The sequence below is a fragment of the Pinus tabuliformis genome, chromosome 4_2, assembly GCF_031772625.1.
Source record: "Pinus tabuliformis cultivar Carrire ecotype Pingquan chromosome 4_2, CPIR1, whole genome shotgun sequence".
In the NCBI taxonomy this organism is placed as follows: domain Eukaryota; kingdom Viridiplantae; phylum Streptophyta; class Pinopsida; order Pinales; family Pinaceae; genus Pinus; species Pinus tabuliformis.
The window spans coordinates 605,491,102-605,517,466 of NC_142304.1; the positions used below are offsets into that span (position 1 = coordinate 605,491,102).

The window sequence follows — 26,365 nt, forward strand, 5'->3', positions numbered from 1 at the left end:
GGGAAATATCTCTCTGCTTCTTTACTCCCTAGCAGTAGTCTGCCTTTTCTTCTTTCCAATAGCTCCCTTCGGAATTTTCCCCCTTACTTCTCAAAAAGTATAAGTGTTATATATCATACTATAATAGACAAGCATTAGGTCTCTCTGAACAACGGTATTAAGGTCCCTGTCTGATTGTAATATCTACGGGTGACACCGTGAATATATTCTGTTATGTATGGTGACACGGTGAATCTATTCTGTTATGTTATATAGGACCCGCAACCTATATCTATAAATGGTTCTTGGTCATGTGGTATGAGGCATGTATTTGTAACTGTCTAAGTCAGTCTGTTGAGCTGCCCTCATCCTTTAATGCTATATAAAGAATAGCAATGGAGGTCATATGCTATCTCTCATTCAAGCGTCCGTGATCCGAGCATGTGGTCCATTGATCGGGAATGGTTTCATCATGTAAAGTGCTTCGGGATGTGAAAATGTCCAAGTAATTCTAGGCCAATCAATATCTCGTAATCCAGTGATTGAAAAATCTCATATATAGTCTAGGCTCAGCTCGTGTGGTAGGTCCTAAGGTTCTAGGTGACTAGAAGTAAGTCAGTTCTACTTCTTCCCTGTCATCCTCCATAGGCAATATAAAGAATCAAATAAGTTCTAACTTATACCGTTTTGAATCAAATAAGATCTAACTTGGATCGTTGTTTCTGAATATGCATAAGATCTTCCCTCTATAATAATCATACTAGTAGTAGAAACAACTGGACTAGCTCGGCCTCTAGAGGACAGTCATGGTAAGGTTCTAACTAAAATCTACAAAGGTCAAATCTCCTCCCTAATGGGTTCAGCCTCATGAAGACACACATGGTAAGGTAAACCAACTCATATAAGAAGATTGTCTACGTGTGATCATATTATATACTTTAAAACAGTGCTTACGTGCAATACTCCCTCCTCCCTCCCAGTGTTTCCTCCCTGTTTTTCTAGTAGTGTTGATATAAAGTTGGGGTAAGTAAGAGTACCATGGAGCAGTCCCAGCCAGCTTGAGACCAGTCCTAGAGCCCAACTTGAATCTCCAGACCAGTCCTAGTGACCATAACGAGGAGCCGCTCCAGGACCAGCATTATGTCTCTCTGACTGTCATATATACAGGTGATATGGTTCACCTTGTAGGCCATATATAAACTAAATACCATATATAGTAGTTGATTATATCATATGGTAACTCTATCTTCCCTCTTTTATTTATTTTTGACTAAGGTATAAGTACCTACTAGCATTCATAAAAAGGTCCTAGGTGTGATGTTCCATGCCATATTCTATCTCATGACTTCCATCAATATTTGTCCTGTTTGGGCCTAAAGAATCACTAAAGGGGAAAGGGGTTGGGTGGGTTGTCCCATTTACTTCTTCAAACTATTCCATAATATATCTAATAAGAGTATCTAGAAGCATGAGTTCTACATTCGAAAAGGTAAAAATATATATCTCTCTGACTTGAATCAATACGGGTGCTCAAATTCAAGTATTTGGGAATCAATCAACTAAATAACAAAAATAACGTATATAGTCTAGGCTCAACTCATGTGGTACGAACTTAGGTTATGTTCCCTCTAAGTAAGTCAGTTCTGCTTCCCTGTCATCCTCCTTCGGCCGTATCTTTAATAGCCAGTGAGCATAGGCATGTCGTGTCCTCTAAACTCGCATGTGTCATCAGATCTTATCTTCTCTGATAAGCTCTTCTATCATATCTGATTTGATCTTTTCTAGCAGCAAGTGATATGATCTAAGCATGTGGTCCAGTGATTTGGGGAAAATGGTTTCCTCGTAATGGCCAGTGATCGGGGTCCAATCATTCTTCATTGTTATCCAGTAATCCCATCATTTGGGCAGTGAGCCAGTATGTCCCATTCCCTCCCACTGAGATACCTCCTGTCCCGTCCCCTCCCATCAATAGTAACCTGTCTCATATTATGTAATACTAGAAGGGTATAAATCCATATGTTCTGTAATCTAATCTTGGCAATCATCTATCTAGGTTCATGAGAAGAAAGGGATGTACAGGTTTGGTCCCCAGAGGGCACAAAAATACTAATGGGCTCTACCCTGGGAGGGCACAACCGTAATGTCTGGTTCAAAATCCTACCTAAGAAGACATAATCGCCTCTCTTCATGGCTCGGCCTCCGGAGGACACATGAGTAAGAAATAAATGCTTGCCATCCTTCCTTCTGTTCTCCTGATCCATATTTCTCTCCTTTGGTCGAGCCTGCTTGGGCATCCTCTTCTAATTGTCATATTTTCCTCTAATAATAGTGTGTACGTGTTGTCCATGGGGCTTTGGATTGATAGTGAATGAGTGCGTTGTTAAGGCACTCATTGCGATAGGTCTCTGGTTCAAATCCCCCGTGGGTACTTAGGTTAGCCTTAACTAGAAAAAAGAAAAGTGTGTATGTGTTCTCAAATTATATGCGTAATAATAGTGGCTACATGCAAGCCATCCATCCTCCTCCTTCCCTCCCTCCCTGTGGTGTATAGTGGGATCGACTAGTCCTAGTAGTGACTTTAGGACCAAGAATAGTGGGTTGTCCTTCCCATCCCTTACCATCATGTTCTTGGCCTACCATACCTGGCTCTTCGACCACCCACCTTGATTCGACGAGCTCGATGCCTAATATAACAGAATATATACGGGTTATATCGTGAACTAGTAGGCAATCTAAAACCTAAACCCCCCCATATATAGGCAATGTAGTACCTAAATAACATATTATATAGTAGTGACGTCTAATAAGAATGGAGAACTCAGGGCATGGTATCCCAAAGGCTGTTTCACTGCCCTGTAAGCCTCCGCAGTCCGTTTCATGAAGCCGCTAGTGAAGCCAGATGTTGGCCAGTGTTCCGGCACGTACCGGTTCCGCTCTTCGCTGGTTTCGCTCAATGCATATAGAAGCTGGTTCCACTTCACCCTCACGCTTCCATATTCCCCACCCGAATCAACCAACCTTCTTTCACCGCCGAATAGAAGCAACAAATGGATCGGGCCATAAACCACTAGCCTATCTTCATTACTGGATCAGCCATAATAGAGGTCCTGGTCCATACTAAAGCGGCCAGGTCTTTAAGCTTTTCACATCTGCTGGCTGCACGGTTCGGATCTACCTATTGATGGCTTTGATATTTCCCACCTCCCTTCCTCAGAGATCCGAATGCTACCACACAATTATGGCAACTCTATCCTCTCCTCTTGAAGAAAGTGTGACTGATTAGGTGCTAGAAGGGCCTAGAATGGCCTCTGAGGTGTTTTTGGTAATCCCTCTTCATTTCAATATCATGATCAGATCTAGAATTTCAGGAGATAACATGCCCATAAAAATAAGGATTATGATTCAATTATGCTATCAGTTCCATTAATCATAAGAAAGAGGAAAAGGAACAAAATGTGACTAGTTTCATCTTGTGGAAGTATATTACTACTAGATATATAGAATAGAAGAATCGTACGGCTACAACTATATTATAGGCAAAGCCACTGAAATACTTGGATATTGAAGGTAGTTAGGGGTCTGGGTCGTGTCTCAATCCCTTTTAGAGGAGCAACCTAAACTCGTGCCATGACTGACTTAACTGAAATCCAATCGGAGAGAACGATGTGCAGTGAGTTCTCATTAGGTGTGAATTCTATGGAGATATCCTTCATCCATCTATCTATTGCTGGAATGCTATGCCATCTTTGTCTAACATAATGAAACAAAAACGCTAGTCGTCCCTGTGTCAATATTGGAGAGTGGTGGCCAAAAAGAAGTAGTTGTGATGTCCGCCCCCCATGACCCAATAATTTTTTGTTGATGGTCAAACGATGTTGTGCGTCTGCCATTGTGGCTAATCAAAAGACTGAATATCCAATCTAGCAGGGCCAGGTCGCAGCAACTAATAACTGTTAGTCTCTAGCTATAGTGTAGTGAGTGAAGGGAGTGCACGATGGATGAAGGATTAAAAGAAGTCATCGCGAAAGTAAAAGGTGGAGAACTTATAATTGATCTGCTATTTTTTTCTAACAGATCCCTTATAATAATGTCCATGTCCTAGGAGCTTTATCAGGATATGCTAAGACCCGCATTCTCTCTATCTTGTGTGAATCCTCACTTCGAAAAAGATTGGATGCCTGATCGACTCTATCTATGGAATAATGAATCCCATTCTTCAGGATCATAGCTCGGGCTTTTCATTGGCAGGCAAGGCCCTCATTGATTCCCACTATGTCCCACTTCCTTCCCTCCAGAAGTATTCTAGGAGGGCTAGATTGAAGTATTTAAGGCTCAACCGCCTTTCCCGTGTTCTCTCACTAAATAACTCCCCTCATGCATCATGATGTTAAAGAGGGATAGGAACTTGAGAAGTGCAGTGTTCCTTTCACTCATTCCATCACACTAGCAATTTTAGGCTCCATTGCCAGCAGGTTAAGCCAGTTTGATTAGTTAATAACTCCCTATCAGCTAGAAGACAAAGAAGGGATGGGACTATACCTTAACCAGTTAGATTTGTTAAGCGAGATCGATTAGTAAGCTTCATTGATCCCTTGGCCTTTTGCCTCGAGAACACAGATCCTATTCCTTACTTGACTGGCCTTACTTCCTGGTTTGAGAGAGGGTGGGAAATGTTCTATAGTGGTAGCTTGATCTATCTCGATCTATACGATCACAGCCCTCCTCTAAATAAGTATACATCTATGGATGTTTCTTAAGCGATAAGAATCTATCCATCCTATGAATGGAACATCCTTCTTATCGCCATTACTTATTATCGAAACCATCTTCTCCCAACCTTCTTATCTACCCATATTCTTATCTATCCACCTGGCCTTCTTATCTACCATCCTATGAAAGAAGCATCCTTCTTATCTCCGGATCACAAAAAAATGTTCACAATCTAGGTATTCACCCTTGATTCTTAGGGACTCCCTGAGGGGAGTGATCATAGACCAAGCACAATTAGTTCCCAACTCTAGGGATATGAATAAAGGCAGGGTGCAGATTCCTATAGACTGTAGGGTGTGAATGAGTAGACATATCCATGCCTTACCTGTATCTTTCTCACCCGGATACTCTGTATTCTCATAGATTCCCCGGTTCCAGAGATTCTCGGGTTCCTTATCTTGTCCAAACATTATGAACAGGTTCCTTATCTTATCCAAGCATTGGGACCGGCTTACTTATAGGAAGGATAAGCTCATATATAATAGGTTGGTTTCAACAAGGTATTGACCTAAAAACCCATCCGCTTCTTATTCGCTCTCTACTCTACTCCCACCCACCTTATGAATTTCAGCACTGGTCCATAATTCTCACAACCTCTGGCATCAGGTCCATTATCTCTCTTGCTAGTCTTGGCTCAGCAAAAGAAACGTTCTCTCTATCTTATCCCACTATATTATCCCAGCTCAGGAAAGAGATATGTCACAAGCCCTACCCTTCATTTACTTACCTAAAAAATTGGGGAGTATAAAGAAGTACTTACTTACCGAGATATTATATATGAGTCACCATCAACCTTTTTCTCTAGTGAGTATTGGGATGGTGATTTCCTTCATATAGAAGGTAACGCGTTCAACTAATGGATCGGTTTCTATTACTAAAATGAATGCCCTACTACTCAAGAAGGAAGTAGTTATAATACTAAGCTCATCTGGCAATGAGTAACACACCACTAATAGGTAATCATGGATATTGCGTACGTGCAGAGACCTTCTTCCGTAAATAGTCCCTTCAGGCAGGTCAGGTGGTTTCCATGTCCAGTTGAGCGAGTGGTGGACCCTAAATAGAGGAAGGTGAGGAGCTTTGTATGGCCCTGGTTAAACCATCAGTGTCCTACTACTATAGCGAGCACATAGATAGTGCCATTTTTTGTAACGGAATTAATCGGGCATTTAGAGGATAAGTACGTGGTGAAAGGAAGCCAGGGTTTTGTTTTGTGTTATTCCTTCGGAAATGCTTCGTGTGTCCAACATCTCTTAGTGCAAGCAAGAAGTTAGTCAGGAGGCTGACTGAACCACTGAGACTGAGGGGGGTTGTGTACGTCCCATGGTGCCGTGGTGCCAACCATTCCCGCATTTTCCGGTAGAACCAAATACTAGGGAGCTCGGGCGGAACCAATTCATAGAATGCCACAGGCATGTGTAGGTAGATTGATTACACAGGAGAGGGACAAGCGGGATCTTCCCCCAATTGGAATTACTCCAAAGCACCCGCACCCCTAGATAGATAGGCGGTTTCATTATCCCATGAATCTTTTTCAATCCTCCCAAAAAGAGCATTCGAGAGGAAGAGTTGACCTAGTAGATGGGTTTTGGAAGTACAGTGATCAAATGACCTACCCATAAAGGAAGGTATGGGTAGAGTGGTTCGTTCCCCCATTTGTTGGTGAGCCGTGCACTGCCCCTCCATTCGTTCGCCGCTCATGATTAGTCGAGTGCGGCCCTCTTCATCTATCTATATGCAATTCTAAGTGTGTGGCCCTAGACCTTTGCCCATACCACACGCGATTCTTTGCCTGTGTGGCTCATCCTATTCTCCTATTTGGACCTAAGGCGAGGACAAAGCCTAGCCCATAATGAATGAGGACATCACGTCATCAAAATGACTCTACTTGTTAATACTACTATAATAGACTCTAAAGGATTTTACTATTTGTTACACTAAAAAATGTCACCATGGCTATTTACAGTCAGTATGGCTCAATCAACAGTCATACTACCCTTTTGAGCAAGTCTTAGGCCTCTGCTATTCATGTCAAAATCCAAGAAAGAGAGAAAAGTCCTTGTAAAATATGTTTATCTCTGGGTACGCAGGTTCTCTCAAGCCTTGCCTGCGGGCACGCACCTTTTGTTCACAAGGTCTGCATCCAAGGACGCTCTGTATCTTAAGGGGCAGGTGCGTCCCTCTGAAAAGGTTAAAATGCGCGAGTTTCATCTTCAAAAACTTACTTGTGGTCACTTCTAGAGCTTTCTAGAAGGTTCTTGGATGAATATTGAGCGCCTCCAGATGGTTCATGCACTCCTATCAAAGAGGAACTTATCCCATCAATAAGGGAGTGATCCCATCCAAAGAGGGGACTATCCCATTGATGGTGGACCTGATTAACTTCCTCTTGAGCACTATAAAAAGAGGCATTGAGCCAGAAGGAAGAAGGTTGAAAGCTATAGATTTCTAAGGGTAAATGCTGCAGGAATTAGGACTTCCATTTAGAAGTTTGTGAGGAGAGATTGTCACCCTTACTTGTTCTACTTGGAAGTGGGTGAGCTTTGTCAAAGTAGAGGAAGACTCTTGTGGACCCTGGAAGGAGCTTGCACAACACCAAGGCTCAGGTTGTAATGGTTCCTTTTGATTACCTTTAATGCAAATTGGTCCATTCTTCTCAATAGCTTATTGTTAATGGGTTATTTCATGTACTCCTTGGTCTATATGTTGAATATGCTTTGTTTTATGTTATAATCAGGTGCTATTTAATTGTTTGAACTGTTGGTGATTGCAGGTTTTGGAGAACGGGAGGAGCTCATCCGGATCAACAAAGCTTGGACTTCTACAATAGCGTTTGGACAGAGGTAAGAACGAAACACCTTGATTTCTCATATCATAATGTATGTTTAGAGAAGGATAGCTCCAGTTTGTTTTGTTTGTCATTAGAATGTCTTAGACTTCTAGGAAGGTCAGCTGTGTCCGCACCCTTGACCGATTCCGTGCGACAAATTGGCGACTCCGCTGGGGATAGTTTCCATTAATGAAAAGAGTCCTTTCTTTTGTTTGAACTTTGCTTTGAGAAAATTGATTTCTTTTTCTGGTTTTGGCTCTGTGATCTTCTCTCTGGGTGGGTTAGCTTAGGATTAGTTTGATTTTTGGTTTTCTTGAGTTTTTCAGTAGGACGCACCCTCTGAGTGCTGCACAGTGCGTCCCTGGACGCATTTTTGCTGTGTGCACAGAGCGGGCCCGCACCTGTGCTAACGGGTTGCCTGCGTCCCCTGCCAAAATTTAAGAAAATTCCATTTTTTGCCTTTTTTGCCCTTAGATTTTGTTTTTTCTTAGTTTTTTCTGCCCAGATTCATCAATCCCTTGTCAGGAATCTTCACCTGAACTGGTTTCATTAGTATTAAGTGTTTTAGTGGATTTCGTCGAAGTGTAAGCCCTAGGGTTTGATTTTGAGTAGGTCTTGTAGTGACTTTAGCGGTAGGAATTGTCAAAGCCTTAGATCTCTTTGGTTTTGTCAACTTTCTAAGAAGTCAGACCTGTTCTAAACACCTACCTATAGAAGTAACTTACCATCAAGTTGTCTTTTGGGCCATTTTCGAAGTACTTGTTATTTAAGTCTTGAATTCCATTTTACGAAAAGAACAAAAAGATTTGAATTTTGTTTTGGCTAGTCTTTTGATTCTGCATTAGCTAGCCCTTGATTTGTTTTTGATCAAGTAAAACATCCTAGAATCGCCTTTATGAGCTTTTGCCTTGTTAGGTTTACTTAGAGTAATCTCTTTTTTGGTTTGCTTGTGAGTTAAAATTTCATAGTTTTATAGCTTTTGAGATTGTTTTTGTTAAAGGTAGGTTTACATGCTTTATTGAAAATAGAAAATACAAAAATATCTCCTTTGAATAGTTTTGTTTCAAGTAGCTTTAAAAGTTTTTGAAAGAAAAAGAGTTTTTCGTGCAAGTAAAGAGTGGTTATGTTTGTATGCTCGAAAAGAAAAAAGAGAATTGTTTCTTTGATTGTCTTTTCTAAAGAAGTTGTTTTCTCTAAAAATTGCATTCTCTCAACTCTTTTAGTTAAAGATTTTCATTGAAAAAGCAAAAGTAGTCTAGATTATCTTAGGTGCATCTTTATAGTGGTTGGAGTCGAGTCTATACACCATCGGTTTCACTTCCATCACCTTGTGACTTTAAAGAACAACCTTAAAAGTAACGCTTAAAGTAAAATTGAACTAGTAACTTTTATTTTCTAGGGCTCTAAAGCACCAACATAGCTTAGGCTAGTGTCTTGGAATAGGTGAGTACTTAACTCTCCAAGGCAGTAAAACAAACAAGTAGTCGATCTTGTGATAGAATCAAATCCAATTGTTACATTTACACTCTGGGAAAGCTCCTCTTAAAGGAGAAGCACGAGCTCGTGTCCGAACCAGTGAGGGGATCATTCCCCCCTTGTTGGGAACAACGCCAGGCAGTACGTATTACAAACGGTAAACCTCGGATTAACCATTGTCGAGGAGCCAGGGGTCACTTATCGGTAAACCTTGGATTACTGTCAAGGAGCCGGTAAGGGGATTGAGCTTGCTACTCTGCCCTTGCGTGCTGTCGGAGTTTAGACTGTTCCCCCAGGTGTACTTGTGGCCGTTGGTAACCTTAGTGACCATAATCTCTAGGATTCTACCCAAGGTGACGGTGGAGGGAAGGTCCCACTGTACCTGGAGCAGACGTCGGCTATACTCACTTGGATTTTCTGGGGGGTTCACTTCACTTCGAGACGGTTAAAGTGGAGGAACTTGGTCCAGTCTATTAATTAAGCAGGTTTTCGGCGTAACTGTTCCACCCGCCATTTCTGTACTGAATCCTGCGAGGTTGGACCTAATCACCAACTAGCGCTTTTGGTCCGGAAGATACTGTTTGTGTTTGGGTTGACGCTCTAGATTCTTTAGGCGTGTGATTCAATTTGTTTGGTTCTTTAGAGGCTTTAGGTGGTTTGATTTGAAATTTTATTTTGTTTTCGTGTGTAGTAGTTAAAAGTTTTAGCTGTGGCGGAATTACCGAGACAGTCCCGTAGAATTCGGGGCAAGTCTCCTGAGATTGTTACCGGAATAGATTTGTTAAGAAAACTCCGTAAATCGCGGGGTGAATCTCCTGAAGACATTCCGGGTCAGTACGAAGGGTTAAAGGTCCTTGTAACTCCTCCTAGTGACAGTAGAGTAGGTTCACCTGAAGAAGGAGAATCTTCCTTGGTAGTCCATCCAGATTACCAAAGTTTAGAAACAGGTTACAATCCTGAAACTGTTACAGTTTCCGAGCTTGCTGGTAGTTTTTCATCTGCCAGTGAAACAGGCGAAGAATCTGAAATATCCGAACCTGTTACTCCGACTCCTAGTGTTCCTGATTCACCGAGAATAGAAAGAATTATCACCGAAAATCTTCTTGTTGGTTTAATTGCAATAGAAGAACTTGTTCCAGAGGAAGAAATAGGCGTCTCTGATCCTGAAGATCAAATTACCCTTGATCTAAGGGAGCGTGAATCCATCTTTTACAGTCCTCTTAGAAGTACTACTTGGTACCTCTCATTAACCAATTATTTAGACAACTTTGGTTTTTCCACACCTCAAACTCCTTTTCCACCTAGAGGAATTCATACTCCTGTAAATATGTCTGGTCAGTCATCTGTGTTTACACAAAGTCCTGAATCTTTTTTACATGGCGGTCCTTCTGTTCCTACTGGGTATCAATCTCTTTCTGGTACCTTTGCGGGAGCATCTCCTCAACCCATTGATCATGGGTTATTAGTTGGAAACAGTGGTAATGTACCATTGAGTGTAGGAGACATTTACATGATGTCAGGTTTAGTTCCCGTTACCCAACCTCAAGGTGGCCAATTACCGCCTGGGGGGCAACCTTCGTTAATGCCTGGGGGGCAACCTCAATGTACTTCATTCGTGTCTGGGGGGCAACCTCAAGGTCAGTACGCTCCTATGGGGCAATACATACCTCAAGGTCAACCCCAGCCTCAATATGTACCCCAAAGTCAACCTCAGTATCAATATCAACCTCAAGGATGGCAACCCCAAGGGTATCAACCCCAAGGGTATCAACCTCAAGGATACCAACCTCAAGGTCAAGGTCAACCCCAGTACCCGTATTTACCTCAAGGTTATCAACCTCCGGGTCAATACTCTGGTCAAAGTTATCAACCACCTCAAGGGCAATCATATGGGACTGCACCTTACAATTATCAACCCTATCCTCAATCCGGCTATGGATCTCAGTATCCTCAACCTGTTATGGGTCAATACCCTGGAATGTTAGTGTGGGATCCGTCACAGGGTCAACAGATGTTGCAACCAAGTATACAGTCGGTACCTCAAGCAGGACAACCTGTAGTTCCTCGTCCACCCCAGCAACCGCAACCTGTCCAGTCAAGTGTTCAGACCCCTGTAACTTCGGTAGTTACTCAGCTGCCAGTTGCACCTGGTACTCCATCTCAAACGGCTGCAGCAGCTACCGCCACATCTACCATACTTACTTCTGGAGTATCGGCAGCTCCGGTTTCTACTGTCCCTGTAACCACTCCTCAGACATCTGTACCGTTGTCCCTGTAACCACTCCTCAGACATCTGTACCTTGACTTAGTTTACACGCAGTCGGGTACATTACACGAGAAGATTCCGGATCTTCCAAAGTCGAACCAAATCGCTGTTGCTCCTTCGGGATCTCATGCCGCTGATGGTATGATTGGTATCGTGACTACAAAGAGCAAGAAGAAGTCTTCCAAGGCTTCAACTACTCCTATTATCACTTTGCTCGATTCCCCGACAGGAGAGTCTTCTCCTGAACTTACCGCCGATATTCACGCTGTAGAGTCATCTACGGTCAAATCAAAAAACGGTGGGAAGAAGAAAGGAAAGAAGAAGGCTAAAGCAGACAAGGCTCCAAAGGAGAAAACCGAAAGGTCGGAAACCAATGCCGAAAAGAGCAAACCTCGATATCCTTGTCTCATTTGTGAAGAGGATCATTTTACGAGAGACTGCCCTCATCGGGCCGAGGTAGTGAAAATAGTCAAAGGTTCTCCCACTCCTGCTGTGTTAAAAAATCCATTTCCGGAGCAGGAAAATAAGATGATAGCTTCTTCCTCGAATGCCAGTGAAGAACCCATTTTGATGATGTCTCATGTGAGGATTGCGACTCGATCGCAAGATTATGGTAGTAAGAATCCTGTTGATGGCAAAGAAGCAGAATCTTCTCACTCTAACCCATCAACCTCAGCTCCTGGTTCCGATCCACTACAGATCGAGAAACCTAACCCAGACTTAGTAATTAAACCGCCCGCCAAGGGTGTACTTCGAAGGTCTGCTTTCAATCCACATGCGAGAGCGGCCCAAAATTACAACATTGTTGAGGACTTAGATGTTTCACCCTCAGCAATGTCGGCGTTAGAAGTGCTGCAATCATGTCCAGCACAACGAAAATTGCTTTTGTCGGCTATAGGAGCTGTTGACGTTCAGGATCCGAATCTAATGATCTTCGATTTAGAAAATAGTACACCACGACTCCCCCATCAAATGGCTTTCCAAATTCCAGTGATAGTCAAAAACAGGCCTATTCATCGCACTGTGATTGATGAGGGAGCTTCTACGTGTATTATGTCCATTCAATGTTGGAGATCCCTTGGTTCTCCTTCGTTGAACCAATCCCCCACCATCCTTAAGGCCTTTGATGGCCATGGGTTCCGTCCGTTTGGTATTCTACAGGAATTGCCTATAGGGGTAGAAGGTAAAACCGTTAGTCTGGATGTGGAAGTGGTTGATGCCCCTCTAGACTACAACCTTCTTTTGGGTCGAAGTTGGTCATATGCTATGACAGCGGTCGTTTCATCGGTCTTCAGAGTAATTAAATTCCCACACAACGGTAAGATCGTGACAATTGATCAGCTGACATACTTTTCATCCGACCCAGCCTCTTCAGAGAGTATCCAGCATGTCGGTAAGACGACAATCCCTTATAAGGACGTTGGTGTAGGTTTAGTTAAGGATTCTGGTTTACTGGGAACTTTTCCTCTCCCTCCACTCAGCGTAGAACCTTCGTTTGCAACAATTCATATGATCACGTCAGAAAACATTATTTATGATGATCCTTGGTATGTTCCATCTGACTCTGAGTTAGACTCGTTCGGTGATGTTATGCCGTTGAGTCCGTATGAAATTGCTTATGAAGCTCTTATGTCTTTTACCGACTTTCATTCAACCGAAGTCGACCAAATGAATGTGGTCAGTGAAGAATCACTTTTCACCTCAAACTTAGAACGGATAGCGTTTCCCGAAGTCGTGTCATCTGACGAACAACTTCGCGAAATCCTAAGTGTAGACAATCTACCATGGGAGGATCTCCATCACAGATCTTCGTTTTTACCTAAGGATGATGCATTTGAAAATGATTTTTCATCTATCTTTACCGCTGAATATGTCAAAGACGCTCAGGATCCAACGAAACATTCTGATTCAGAGCTGAATTTAGGGAATATTTCTCGTACTATTCCCATTGATATTTCAGTGAAACCCGGAATTGAGGAGAACATTCATATAGGTGCCTCATGTACAGAAGAAGAAATCCAAACTTACAAGGCCCTATTCCAAGAATTCCGCGATGTGTTTGCATGGTCTTACGAGGAAATGCCGGGAATCGATCCTGCCATTGTTGTTCATGAAATCAAAACCTACCCGGATGCTAAACCCATTCGGCAACGGTTGCGTCAGATTCACCCTCGAAAAGCGGCTGCGATTAAAGCAGAAGTCGAAAAGCTGTTGAAAGCAGGTTTCATTTATCCGATCCCGTTAACGGATTGGGTATCGAATATTGTTCCCGTCAATAAGAAACAAGGAACAATAAGAATCTGTATCGACTATAGGGATATCAATCGAGCTTGTCCAAAAGACAACTATCCTACGCCTTATATCGATCAAATTATTGATGATTGTGCCGGAAGTGAAATGTTTTCCTTCATGGATGTTTTTTCAGGCTATAATCAAATCAATATTCTACCTGCCGACCAACCAAAAACGGCATTCATTTGTCCATGGGGGACATTTGCTTATTGCAAATTACCTTTTGGGCTTAAGAATGCCGGAGCCACTTTTCAACGGGCAATGTCTTATGCATTTCACGACATCAAGCACATTGTGCAACCGTATCTCGATGATTTGCCTGCTCATTCTTTACGACGAGCTGATCACCTTGACCACCTACGAGCAATCTTTATGAGGTGTAGGCATTATCGAATTCGGTTGAATCCCCACAAGTGTGTTTTCTGTATAGAAACAGGTCGATTGCTGGGATTTGTTGTTTCAAAAGCCGGCATTCGCGTCGATCCCTCGAAAGTCGAAGCGATCATCAAATTTCCTCCTCCTTCGAGTTTGCGCCAACTCCAAAGTTTGCAAGGGAAAGCGAACTTTTTACGTCGATTCATCCCAAACTACGCCGAGGTCACTAAAGGTTTTACACGGTTGTTGAAACAGAACGTTCAATTCTTTTGGGACGAGATTGCCCAACAATCTTTTGATGCACTTAAACACGCGTTGACCCATGCACCGTTATTGCATCCTCCCAACTACAACCAGGACTACTTCTTATACCTCGCAGCTTCACATTCCACTATTGGGATGGTGTTAGTTCAAGAAGATGAATTCGGAGCTGAACATGTGATATATTATCTTAGTCAAACCTTAAATCCCACTGAGTTAAAATATTCACATGTGGAGAAATTGGCCCTGGCAGTCGTTCAAGCTGTTCAGCGTTTTCGTCACTACATTCTTCTCCGTAAAACTACAGTCATTTCGGATTGCAACCCTATGATTTATATTTTAACAAAACAATTGCTAGGGGGCAAGTACTCTAAATGGATTGTTATCCTGCAAGAGTTCGACTTGGAGTTCGAGAAGTCCAAGTCTAAGAAATCTTTAGTTTTTGCGGAATTGATGTGTGATTTCCCGCGTACTGACACAGAGACTGTGGCAGAAGAGTCCATTGCAGACGAATCTTTGTTTCTTATCAGTACTTTAGATCCGTGGTTCGGGGATATAATCATCTATCTCCAAACCCAAACCTTTCGGCCTGAAGCTTCCAAAGAGGAACGGCGAAAAATTAGGTTTCAATCCCAGCAATACAAAATTATTGGAGATACACTTTATCGCCGGGGGGCAGACTTAGTTTTTCGACGTTGTCTAACTCACGAAGAGGCTGAGAGAGTTTTGAATGATTGTCACTCTGGAGCATGTGGCGGTCATATGTCTGGGTATGCCACAGCTCAGAAGGTGTTGCGCGCTGGTTACTTCTGGCCATCTATGTTTAAAGATTGTATCATTGCAGTCCGGAAGTGCCACAACTGCCAAGTGTTTGATCGAAAGATGCGCGCACCACCTTCTCCTCTCCACCCTATAATTGCCGTTGGTCCATTCGCCAAATGGGGTATCGACTTTATTACTTGTAACCCTCACTCGGCCGGGGGCATGCGTATATCATCCTCGCGGTTGATTATTTCACTAAATGGGCCGAGGCGATGCCTACATTTGACATAAGCGGCAAAACAGCTACAGTTTTCATATTCAATCATATAATAACTAGGTTTGGTGTCCCACAAGCAATTATTACTGACCATGTAAGCCATTTTCGAAACACCATGATGACTGAACTTACAAGCCAGCTTGGTTTGCGCCATGACAGCTCTACTCCTTATTATCCGCAAGCCAACGGTTTGGTTGAGTCTATCAACAAAGTTCTGGTTATCATGATCCGACGAACCATTGGTATTCATCGGTCGAATTGGCATAACATGTTATTTTCGGCACTATGGGCATACCGAACCTCAGTGAAAAACTCAACAGGGTTCACTCCTTTCCAGCTAGTTTATGGCTTAGAAGCAGTGTTACCCATTGAATGTGAAATCCCATCACTTCAAATGGCTGTCGAATTACTTCCAGCTACTTCCGAAGAGGAGAAACGTTTATTGTACTTAGCTAAATTAGATGAGACTCGACGTGACGCTACATTGGCAATAGAGACTCACGCGAAGCGAATGAAAGCTCAGTATGATAGAAATGTGACCCCTCGAAATTTTTCAGAGGGAGACCTAGTGCTTTTATACGATCAAGCTAACGATAAGCTAGGTGCTGGAAAATTCGTTCCTATGTGGCATGGACCCTATATTGTAAAGCGAAAGCTAGCAAAAGGGGCTTATGAGCTAGTAGATTTTGATGGGGACTCTTTGGATAAACCCAGAAATGGCCTTTACCTAAAGAGGTATTATGCTTAAATGGTGGGTATGGAGATTTTTAGTTAGGTTAGGTTTTCTTTCTAGCTAGTTTGATTGTTAGTTAGTCAGTGTGCTTAGTTTAGTGAGTGTGTTTCGTCGTTATTATGGCTTATCTTGGTTTTGCTCTTGATATTGTAGATGTCGACGCCCCTCCAAACATACATTGGATTCGCTGATGGTGCTTGTCGTAATACACGGAATATCTCTTCCGCAGCTTGGGTTATCTATTCACCCTCTGACGAGTTAGTTTCTATGCATGGGGTAAGCCTCGGTCAAACAACGAATAACATTGCAGAATATAGTGCAGTGGTTGAATTATTATCCGAATCTATTTCATTTGGAATTCGACGTTTGATAGTGAGGTTAGATTCTGAACTTGTTGTATTACAGCTTAATAAAGTTTATGCCATTAGAAATCCTGTGTTATTAAGGTTGTTTTTGAGAGTGTGTCTCTTGGAACGTGAATTTGATTACATTGAATATCAGCATATTCCAAGGTACTTGAATACATTAGCAGATGCAATTGCTTCTCGAGTGTTGGACAGACATTTACGATAATCATGCAAGTAAATTTAAAAAACATTTCATCATACATGTTAAACAAGATAAGCCGGTAATAATGATATATATATATAGATAGGAGTGTGTCAAAAAATATACATCGTCTTCGATCATAGGTTGAAAAACACCTTATGATCGGCAAAATGATAAGTACAAAAAGTCAAAATGTCACATGTGTCCACAAGTGACTAGCTAATCACTGGTGGTGCTCCCTGTACGACAACACTGCACGAGCTACCTTGCGCAAAAATCTCCTCAACGGTCCAGGGACCGCGAATACGTAGCGCTGTAGTCTGATAGGAATGTCATCCATAGATGTCTCTGGTATATCTGCCGTCAAACGCTGTAGATCATGCTCCAACTCAGTCAGTACCTCCACAGCCGCCGCGTCCTGTGGGGCCGGTAGCGATGCAACTGGATGTCGCCTCTCAAAAAGCCGGAGGTTGGCTGGACGCTGTGGACCAACGTCTGCATTTTGAAAATTTTACCGTCAGTTTGAGACGATATATATAAAAAACAAACAAAAAAAAAATACATAATTTGAAAACTCGTGAAAAATAAAGTACCTCTGTCATCCCATTGTTCTCCCTATGGAAGAACCATGTCCGGATCACCTCGAAAATCTATTCCGGCATACGGAAAATCCTGGATCGCAAACACCTGGTCCTCTAACCAGTGAAAATAACTGTCAGTGAATCGAACAACTGCCGCACCCTCATCCGGATGTCGGGCCATCACAGCAACCCATCGTACCAGCTTTGGCTCCTGAGGACCCGAAATATCAACAGTGAGATGCTGAGGGATCAGCATTGGTACCCTCTCTAAGGCAAAGCTCACGACTATAGGCCCATATCCAAAGGTCTTTAGTCTGCTGGTCTTTGCCTTGGTCAGTTGGACTTTCAAGTTAGCCAACAGTGCATCACACCAGTTGAAAATGGTGCCTTGGAGACAATCAATTGCCATCCGAAATTGAGACCCAGTAGCAATATGTAAAGTGGCTGAGCCACAAATTCTGGTCACAGTGAAAGCCAAGACCATGAGTTCACGTTGAGAGACATATTTGATCTCTATGCCTTTCTTGTGCTCTCGATCAGGTACGCACCAATCTGCTCGGAGACTATCAAGGGATTGGCCACCCGGCCTAGTCCCAGCCAGATTGAGTTGCTCACCTCTGTTCGGCAAGCCAGTAAGAAAGTAAATGTCAGCAGGCTCTATCTCGAGTTTTTGCCCGCCGATATAAAAGCATTGTTCCTGAACGTTCCATCTCTCAACCAGCCACTCCAAGAACCTTACCTGAGCTCTCATACCAGGAATGGACCAGTATTTGTATAAACCACATCCTCTTAGGGCATCGAGGGAGGGTTGATGATTGATTGCAGCTTCATCAACCTCCTCATGCTCTCTTTCTCTCCAATCCAGCATGATAAGTGCCCTACACATGATTACACAGGCATTAAAATTAGTTTTGAGAAATTTCATTGGGTGGTTTGGGAGTTTGGGGTTTCAAAACCCGCGTTTTACGGGGGACGCACCCCGCGTTTGGCACACAGTGCGCCGGGACGCAGGTGGCCTGAAGGCAACCTGCGTCCCCCGACCTTTTCCCTGTGTAGGAAAAAGTCGGGGGACGCAGGTCAGCCTTTAGGAAAGCTGCGTCCCCCGCAAGGCGGTTTCCAAAACCCAAAACCCCCTAAAAATAAAAAATGAAACTTAAAACAAAATTCTAAACGGATGAAATTGACAAGGAGGATGTTGTGAAATACCTGGAAGAGACGGCGTTCGATTCTAACGGTCGGTTTTTCCGCAGCGACCACAGGAAGTTTCTTGTCAAAAGCTCCTTTTTCAACCTCAACAGTCAAACGGTAAAAATGACATGGTAAAAAGTCTTTTTATAGGTTTTTTGGATGAATTTGTTCATTTTTCACCATGAAAAGATGTTTTTCGATGAATTTTTGCCTATCTTAAACAGGTATGAGTAATGTGTCGCTTTTGTGCAGGACAAAGGGACTTAGAGGGAAAATTGTAATTTTTCACAAACAAAATATCAGAGTCATCTTTTAAGCCCTTTTCTGACTCCTAAAACATGAAAAGATTGCCGAGCGTTTCTTTTACACTCGTTAAAATGGAATTAAAAGGCGGTCCCCTTATAGCTCTTTTCTGACCGTAAAATCAGGAAAAGATTGCCGTGTTTTTGTCGTTTCAAACTCGATACGGAAATAAAACGACGTGTCCTTGATCGCTTTTTACTTTTCAGGTCATTGACACTAACTATGAAAGTACTCCTTGGTCGCAAGATCAAGCGGTTCCCCCATGTATTATTTTATGCTTTTTCGGGCTTGAGGGACACAAATTTACGAAAAAGTTCAACTTGGAGTTTCCTTAAGTTTTTCAGACTCTCTAAAATTGAAAAATGCCGAGTTTCTCCTATACTGGGCTCGTTAAACATTTCACAGTAAAGGACCTGTTCAATTACAAACAGGAACGAACCACTCCTTCCTAGGGTTCGAATCAAAACTAGGTTGGACTCGTCCGAAGGATGAGCTTATAATCAAGCATATGTTATCCTCCTCAAGCTTGTTAAAAATAAAGAGGTACTTGCCAGAAATGGTGGGGGAAAAGAGAGAAGAATGAGCCTATTTGTTACCATTTGTCTCAAAAGAAACTTTATTACCACTCTTGGACACGACACTTTTCATTCACCTGGGTTGGGAAATCTTTTACCTCACAGTCAATCAAACCACTTTTTGAAAGTCTTTAACCGGGTTCTGGGGATTAACTTTGAGTTATTTAGCACCAAACCATCTGTCGTGTCGTTATGTGTTCAAGAGGCCTGCAAACAAAACTTTCATCTGCAAAATACTTGTCATCCATTTGACCATCCCTGAGTCAGTCCTTAAAGCAATATTTCTTCAACTTGAACAATGATTTCGTGTTGTGGGCTTGCCTGCAACGAGTCTCTTTCTATCGACATCAACACATTATCTAGAGAGATGACTTAGAAATCGTCAGTGCCTTGAAGTCTGCATGCATCAATGGCAGGTTTCTCGCCTTTGACGTCAGTTTACATCACTGACTTTCGATCAAAGGATTCCGTGAAATGTTCGACACCAACTCATTCATTCACATCTCATGGATTGTACTGGGTACTTTGAGAACCATTGACATTACTGGTGGTTTCTCTCACGCTTGTTAACAGTTCACATCATCGACTGGTAATCAAGTGGTTTCTACCATGTTCGACATCGACTCATTTATTCGCATGGCTAGAATCGTACCAATTCGAGAAGTAGGAATGAAGACCCTGGATCAAATCTTTACCGTCCAGACTGCGAGGAGTTTTGTATTCATTATCTAAGTAGGCTAATCATAAACAGATGGATGCGCCCATACTGTGTCTACAAAAGTCTATGATTATGATGTACTACAAAATCATTTCTGTATCAGAGTAGTTTAGTCTGTTAGTTAAAGTTTTTATCTGAGTATGGGAATGCCTACCTCAGTGATGATATAATCTTATCCATGTATTTTGTGTTGAAAATTGCAGGTTCCAACCAGGTTCTCCACAAGATAATCCTCGAAATGATAAAGCGCTTCACCCTTCCTAGATAATACAAAACCCTAATCTATTCCAGGCTTCGCACTTTAGGGGGCAATCTGTTACACTAAAAAATGTCACCATGGCTATTTACAGTCAGTATGGCTCAATCAACAGTCATACTACCCTTTTGAGCAAGTCTTAGGCCTCTGCTATTCATGTCAAAATCCAAGAAAGAGAGAAAAGTCCTTGTAAAATATGTTTATCTCTGGGTACGCAGGTTCTCTCAAGCCTTGCCTGCGGGCACGCACCTTTTGTTCACAAGGTCTGCGTCCAAGGACGCTCTGTATCTTAAGGGGCAGGTGCGTCCCTCTGAAAAGGTTAAAATGCGCGAGTTTCATCTTCAAAAACTTACTTGTGGTCACTTCTAGAGCTTTCTAGAAGGTTCTTGGATGAATATTGAGCGCCTCCAGATGGTTCATGCACTCCTATCAAAGAGGAACTTATCCCATCAATAAGGGAGTGATCCCATCCAAAGAGGGGACTATCGCATTGATGGTGGACCTGATTAACTTCCTCTTGAGCACTATAAAAAGAGGCATTGAGCCAGAAGGAAGAAGGTTGAAAGCTATAGATTTCTAAGGGTAAATGCTACAGGAATTAGGACTTCCATTTAGAAGTTTGTGAGGAGAGATTGTCACCCTTACTTGTTCTACTTGGAAGTGGGTGAGCTTTGTCAAAGTAGAGGAAGACTCTTGTGGACCCTGGAAGGAGCTTGCACAACACCAAGGCTCAGGTTGTAATGGTTCCTTTTGATTACCTTTAATGCAAATTGGTCCATTCTTCTCAATAGCTTATTGTTAATGGGTTATTTCATGTACTCCTTGGTCTATATGTTGAATATGCTTTGTTTTATGTTATAATCAGGTGCTATTTAATTGTTTGAACTGTTGGTGATTGCAGGTTTTGGAGAACGGGAGGAGCTCATCCGGATCAACAAAGCTTGGACTTCTACAATAGCGTTTGGACAGAGGTAAGAACGAAACACCTTGATTTCTCATATCATAATGTATGTTTAGAGAAGGATAGCTCCAGTTTGTTTTGTTTGTCATTAGAATGTCTTAGACTTCTAGGAAGGTCAGCTGTGTCCGCACCCTTGACCGATTCCGTGTGACACTATTTGTTTATAAAATTTGATAGTACGAAGTCACTCGTTCGATCATACTGGGAGAGGAATACCTTTCAATAAATAGCCCTTCCATTATGAATATGAATGAAGACCTTTCCTATTATCATAGACGAATGAATACTATTCTCCTCTATAGCTAGTTGTTGTGAACAGTGGTGCTTCTATGGTTAATTGCTAGTTGTTGGGGGTACATCTCTTTTCTTAATCTTGATGGGCTAATCATTCAAGCTTTATAGGTATGGGCGAGTTCCGTTAAGCTATCCCTTGGTCCTTAACTAGGTATCCCTGCAGCCGACAATTGAACAAAGAAGGTTATACCTTACTTTCATAAATGAAAGTAAGTTAGGAGGCAAACCACACTATAGAACATATTTCTTATGACCTATTTATCTATTCCCACCCAACCTGAGAGAGGACATATTCTAATAATATACTATTTATTCCAAGATGAGCATAATGACTAGGACTACAAACCAAATCGACATAAGGACTTGCAACTACGATATGTAGTTATATAATTTCTTTAGCATATCGAAGTGAAGGTTATCCCTAAACTATCCAGGGTCTAGATCGATCGTAGGTGCCTAAAAAATTCTAAACATGAATTTTGTTCGAACCTTTCTGCGTAAAGGCCCCTCACTAAATAAGTAACATTAGGATAACCTTACTTATTTGGGTGTCTCAGTTAATGCTGCCCAAAAGACTTCATAGAGGTAGGTCACCGATGCAAGTATACAACTAGGCTACGTAGCTTTCAACCTTCTACAATGCTGCTAGTAAGTATGGTAGAATGGAAAAGCGTAATGACGTATAGATATCTATTATAGAATGAATGGAAAGAATGACTGGAAGAAATGGCCACTATAATTGAAGCAAAGAGTCACACGCGAGCGCTCCCCTCTTGGGAAAGTATGGTAGGGAGATTAGATATGGGAAATGAGAGATGGGAATAATTACATATAAATAATGACTTGGATAAATGGCCTTACTTTTGAAGAAAGAGTCACTTTATAAGCACTCTTTTAGGGGGTGGCCCATCGAGGATAAAACCTCTGTGGGTCAAGCCTATTTATATCAATCTATGGGAGGCGGTTCACTCCAATGTCCCCACTAGCCTGATCATACATTACTAATCGTGCATCTTGCTAATCCCTTTCTACCTTATCCCAAGCTCTAGGCAAACAAGCACTATCTAAAGTCCCCGACAAGCACTTTGTTTTCTCGTTGGAAGAAACCAACCAGCCCCCCAACCAATCACCCCTCGATCAATTAACTAAGGTCTCTGAATGATTCATTCCTATCCCAGGGTTTCTCTACACCTCCAGTATGCCTCCCAAACGAGAAGCGACCCCTGAGGATTATAATTATGGGTCATCTGGTTCAATCCTGGATCTAGCCATAACGTGAAATGAACTTATGTGCCTACAATAGAGGCACACTCCTGCTCCCATCTAGTTGGACTATCATTTCTAGTTGTTGAAGTTTGCAGGTTAGATGAATGAGGAAATCGTTAATTCATGGATATCGAGTCTCTCTACCTACTTCAAGACAACTCCAGATTTGGATGAGGAAGCTAAGCTCTAGATTGCTAGCCTTCATCTTGAAGCCATTACTGAGACTAGTTGAGATGCTCAGTTGGAGTAGCTCGGTCTGGTGGTGGATCTGCAGTCCATTTATTCCTTGACCTTTGCCTCCCATCCTCTCCAGACTTGGGACAATTTCCGCCAGGCCTTGTGAAACCACTTTTATCCACTGGGGCATCGACAAAACTTGATGTCTAGATGGTTGCAGCTTTGACAATAGAATGGTTAGTCAGTGTAGAATTAAATCGACCTATTTTTCAAGCTTCATATCCACCTCCACATCCATGATCCAAAAGGGGTACTTATACCCAAATTTCATTATGGTCTATTAATTATGTTTCAAGAGAACTTGAGCCCTTTTACAGTACCACCTTGGACAATGCCTTTCTACGGGCTCTTATTGTTGAGCGCAAAGTGTCTCCCTAGCTTCAATCTCCTCAATCTTTCCCTACTCCTTCTTCCTCTTCCAACCCTGTGTCACCCACCTCTCCCAAATCTCGACCTTGGTGTACCTTCCACTGTTTTCATTTTCACTCTTACGTTGAGTGTCGAGCACTCAAGAGTTAACATCCTACTAAAGCACTCGTTGCTTATAATCTTGAGGCCTCCACCAGTACTCCCTCACCTTCTAAAGTATTTTCACTCAATAATAATATAGCCCTTGACCCTTCCTTGCTCCTCATGACTATTGATGATGATGCGACCTCCACAACGCCCCTATTTACTGACAATTGTAAAATGAAACACATTCTTGCTATGTGGATTCTGGACAATGGGAGCCAGTTGAATCTTGTCACTCAAGACCTCGGGCAGCATCTTGATAACCCCACCACTCCTCACCTAGTGCCTTATCAACTGGGATGGGTCCATAAGGATGGCTCTTGCGTCATGGTGTCCCAACTTTGTATCATCGCTTTCGTTATTGGTCCCTTTCATGATACCATGGTCTGCAATGTGTCTCCTCTTGATTATGCCGACCTTCTACATGGAATTCCCTATCAAACTCAATGCCAAGCTATCTATCACACCCGCACTAATCAGTATCACCTTCAGTAAGATGGTCGGACATGCTTCCTCACCTCTTCTGTGTTAAGGACTCCTACTCTCCTTTAAGAAAATTAGGCCATTCACCAAGTCATTCTTAACAAATGCATCTCTCTGTGTCTGGTGTGCCTTATCGAACTTGATAATACTACCCACCTACTTCCATAGGACATGGCCCCTTTACACTTTGAGTTTGTTGATGTCCTTGAGCCTCCCACAGGCTTCCCTCCTCCTTGTCCCATTGAACATATCATCGATATCATCCTTGGAGCATTTTTACCCAATGCCCCCTCATATCGCCTTGATCCTCGTGAGGTTGAGGGGATTGAACACCAACTCCAGTAGCTATTGTAGTTGGGCCATAATGAGCCACGATCCTCTCTTTGTGCCTCTCATGCCTTCATCATTCCAAAGAAGTAGAAGTAGATCAATGAATGGTGCCTTGTGACTGACTACTAGGCCTTAAACAAAGCCATTGTCAAAAACTGGTACTTGTTGCCCCGGATAGATGATCTGTTAGACCACTTGCATGGGGCTCACTTCTTTACCAAGATGGATGTGATTGTTTTCTACCATCAAGTTCAGATGGATGCTTCTCACACATGGAAAACAACTTTGAAGACCAAATTCAGGATCTATGAATGGCTAGTGATGCCATTCACTCTCACTAATGCCCCTGCAACGTTTATGTAGCTTATCAATGATGTTTTCAGACCACACCTTGGGAGCTTTGTTATCACCTATTTGGATGATATTCTAGTCTTGAACAACACTTAGGAGAACAACATTCAACATGTTTAATCAGTCTTGGAGCAGTTGCGCCAACATTAAGTGCAGGTTAAGCAACATAAGTCATTGTTTGGCCAAACATCAATGTAGTATTTAGGATTCATAGTTAATCAAGAAAGTGTCTGCCCTGATTCTGCGAAGACTTGGCTAACTAGCCTCCTCTAGCCACCACCATCAATCTGAATAGCTTCTTGGGTGGTATCATTTTTTTTGGAATTTCATTCATAAATTTTCTTACCTAGCTCAACCTCTGCATCAAGTTGCTAATCACTCCCCTTTTGCCTGGATTGCTATTACAATGGATCAGCTTACTCGCCTCAAATAAGCTCTTTGTTCCACACCTATCCTACATCTTCCAGATTTGCACCAGCCTTTTGATATTGAAACTTACACTTTCCAATATGTAATTGGAGCTATGCTTAAACAACAAATACATCTAGTGGCGTATCACTCAGATACTTTCTCTCAGGAAAAGATCAACTATAGCACCTATGACAAGGAATTCTACAGTCTGGCGTAGGATTTGAACCAATGGCACCATTACATATTGGGCATGAAAATTATATTGCATATATATCATCATCTGCTTATTTTCATTAAATCCCACTACAACAAAACTAGCAATTTGCGCCAGATTTAGCGCCAGATTTTAGTGCATTTTTTTTGTAATTATGATGAGCAACCTGGCGCTAAATATGGCTCTATTGTACAATTTTTAAAGCGTCCTTTTTTGCACCTGATTTTGCATCCTTTTTCACGCTAGATTTTGCATCATTTTTTACACCAAACTATGCATCATTTTTTGCGTCAAATTTTGAACCAAGATTTGCATCTTATTTTATGACAGGTTTTGCTTCTAGTTTTGTGTCATTTTTTGCATCTATTTTTCATTCTCTTATGCTTCCTATTTTGTGTCATTCTTTGCTTCCATTTTTGCACCATCATTTGCATCAAGTTTACACTGTATTTTGAATCCAATTTAACGTCTTTTTATGCATCCATTTTGTGTCAGTTTTTGCATCTAGTCTTACGCCAGGTTTTGTATCTAGTCTTACGCTAGTTTTTGCTTCTATTTTTGCACCAGCTTTGGTGCCTATCTTTGCACCATGTGTTTAATTTGATTTAGCACCAAATTTTGCATCCATTTTTGTGCCCATTTTTGCATCTTTTTTTGGACCATTTTTTACATCCACATTTACGTTTGATTTGTCTCTATTTTTCCCATCTCATTTTGCACCATATTTTGCGTCATTTGTTTCATCCAATTTTGCATCATTTTTAACACCATCTCTTGCATCTAATGTTACATCATTTTGAGCATCCAAATTTGCATTTATATTTGCATCTTATGTTGAGTCATGTGTTGTGTCCACCTTTGCATCTTATTTTGTGTCTAATGGTACATTCAATTTAGAGCCATTTTTTACGTCTACTTTTGCATTTGTTTTTGCACCAAATTTTGCATCCAATTTTAAGCTATTTTATGCCCCTTTTTGCACCATTTTTTGTGTCTACTTGTGTCCAATGTTGCACCATTATTTACACCGACTTTTTCATCAAATTTTGCATTTTTTTGGTGTCTAGTTTTACATCGTTTTCACCATCCAAATTTGCATCTTTTTTTGCCTCAT

At 41.9% G+C, this 26,365-nt stretch overlaps 1 protein-coding gene across 1 annotated transcript in view; it reads right to left on the reverse strand.

The window, feature by feature from the left end:
• Window positions 1-1,859: 1,859 nt before the first annotated feature.
• Window positions 1,860-26,365, reverse strand: part of LOC149170741 (uncharacterized) — an 88,552-nt gene continuing 64,046 nt past the window's right edge. The window contains exon 7 of the mRNA XM_089425711.1: window positions 1,860-1,955. Within this exon, the coding sequence (XP_089281837.1) occupies window positions 1,860-1,955 (96 nt within the window). The remainder of the gene's footprint in view (window positions 1,956-26,365) is intronic.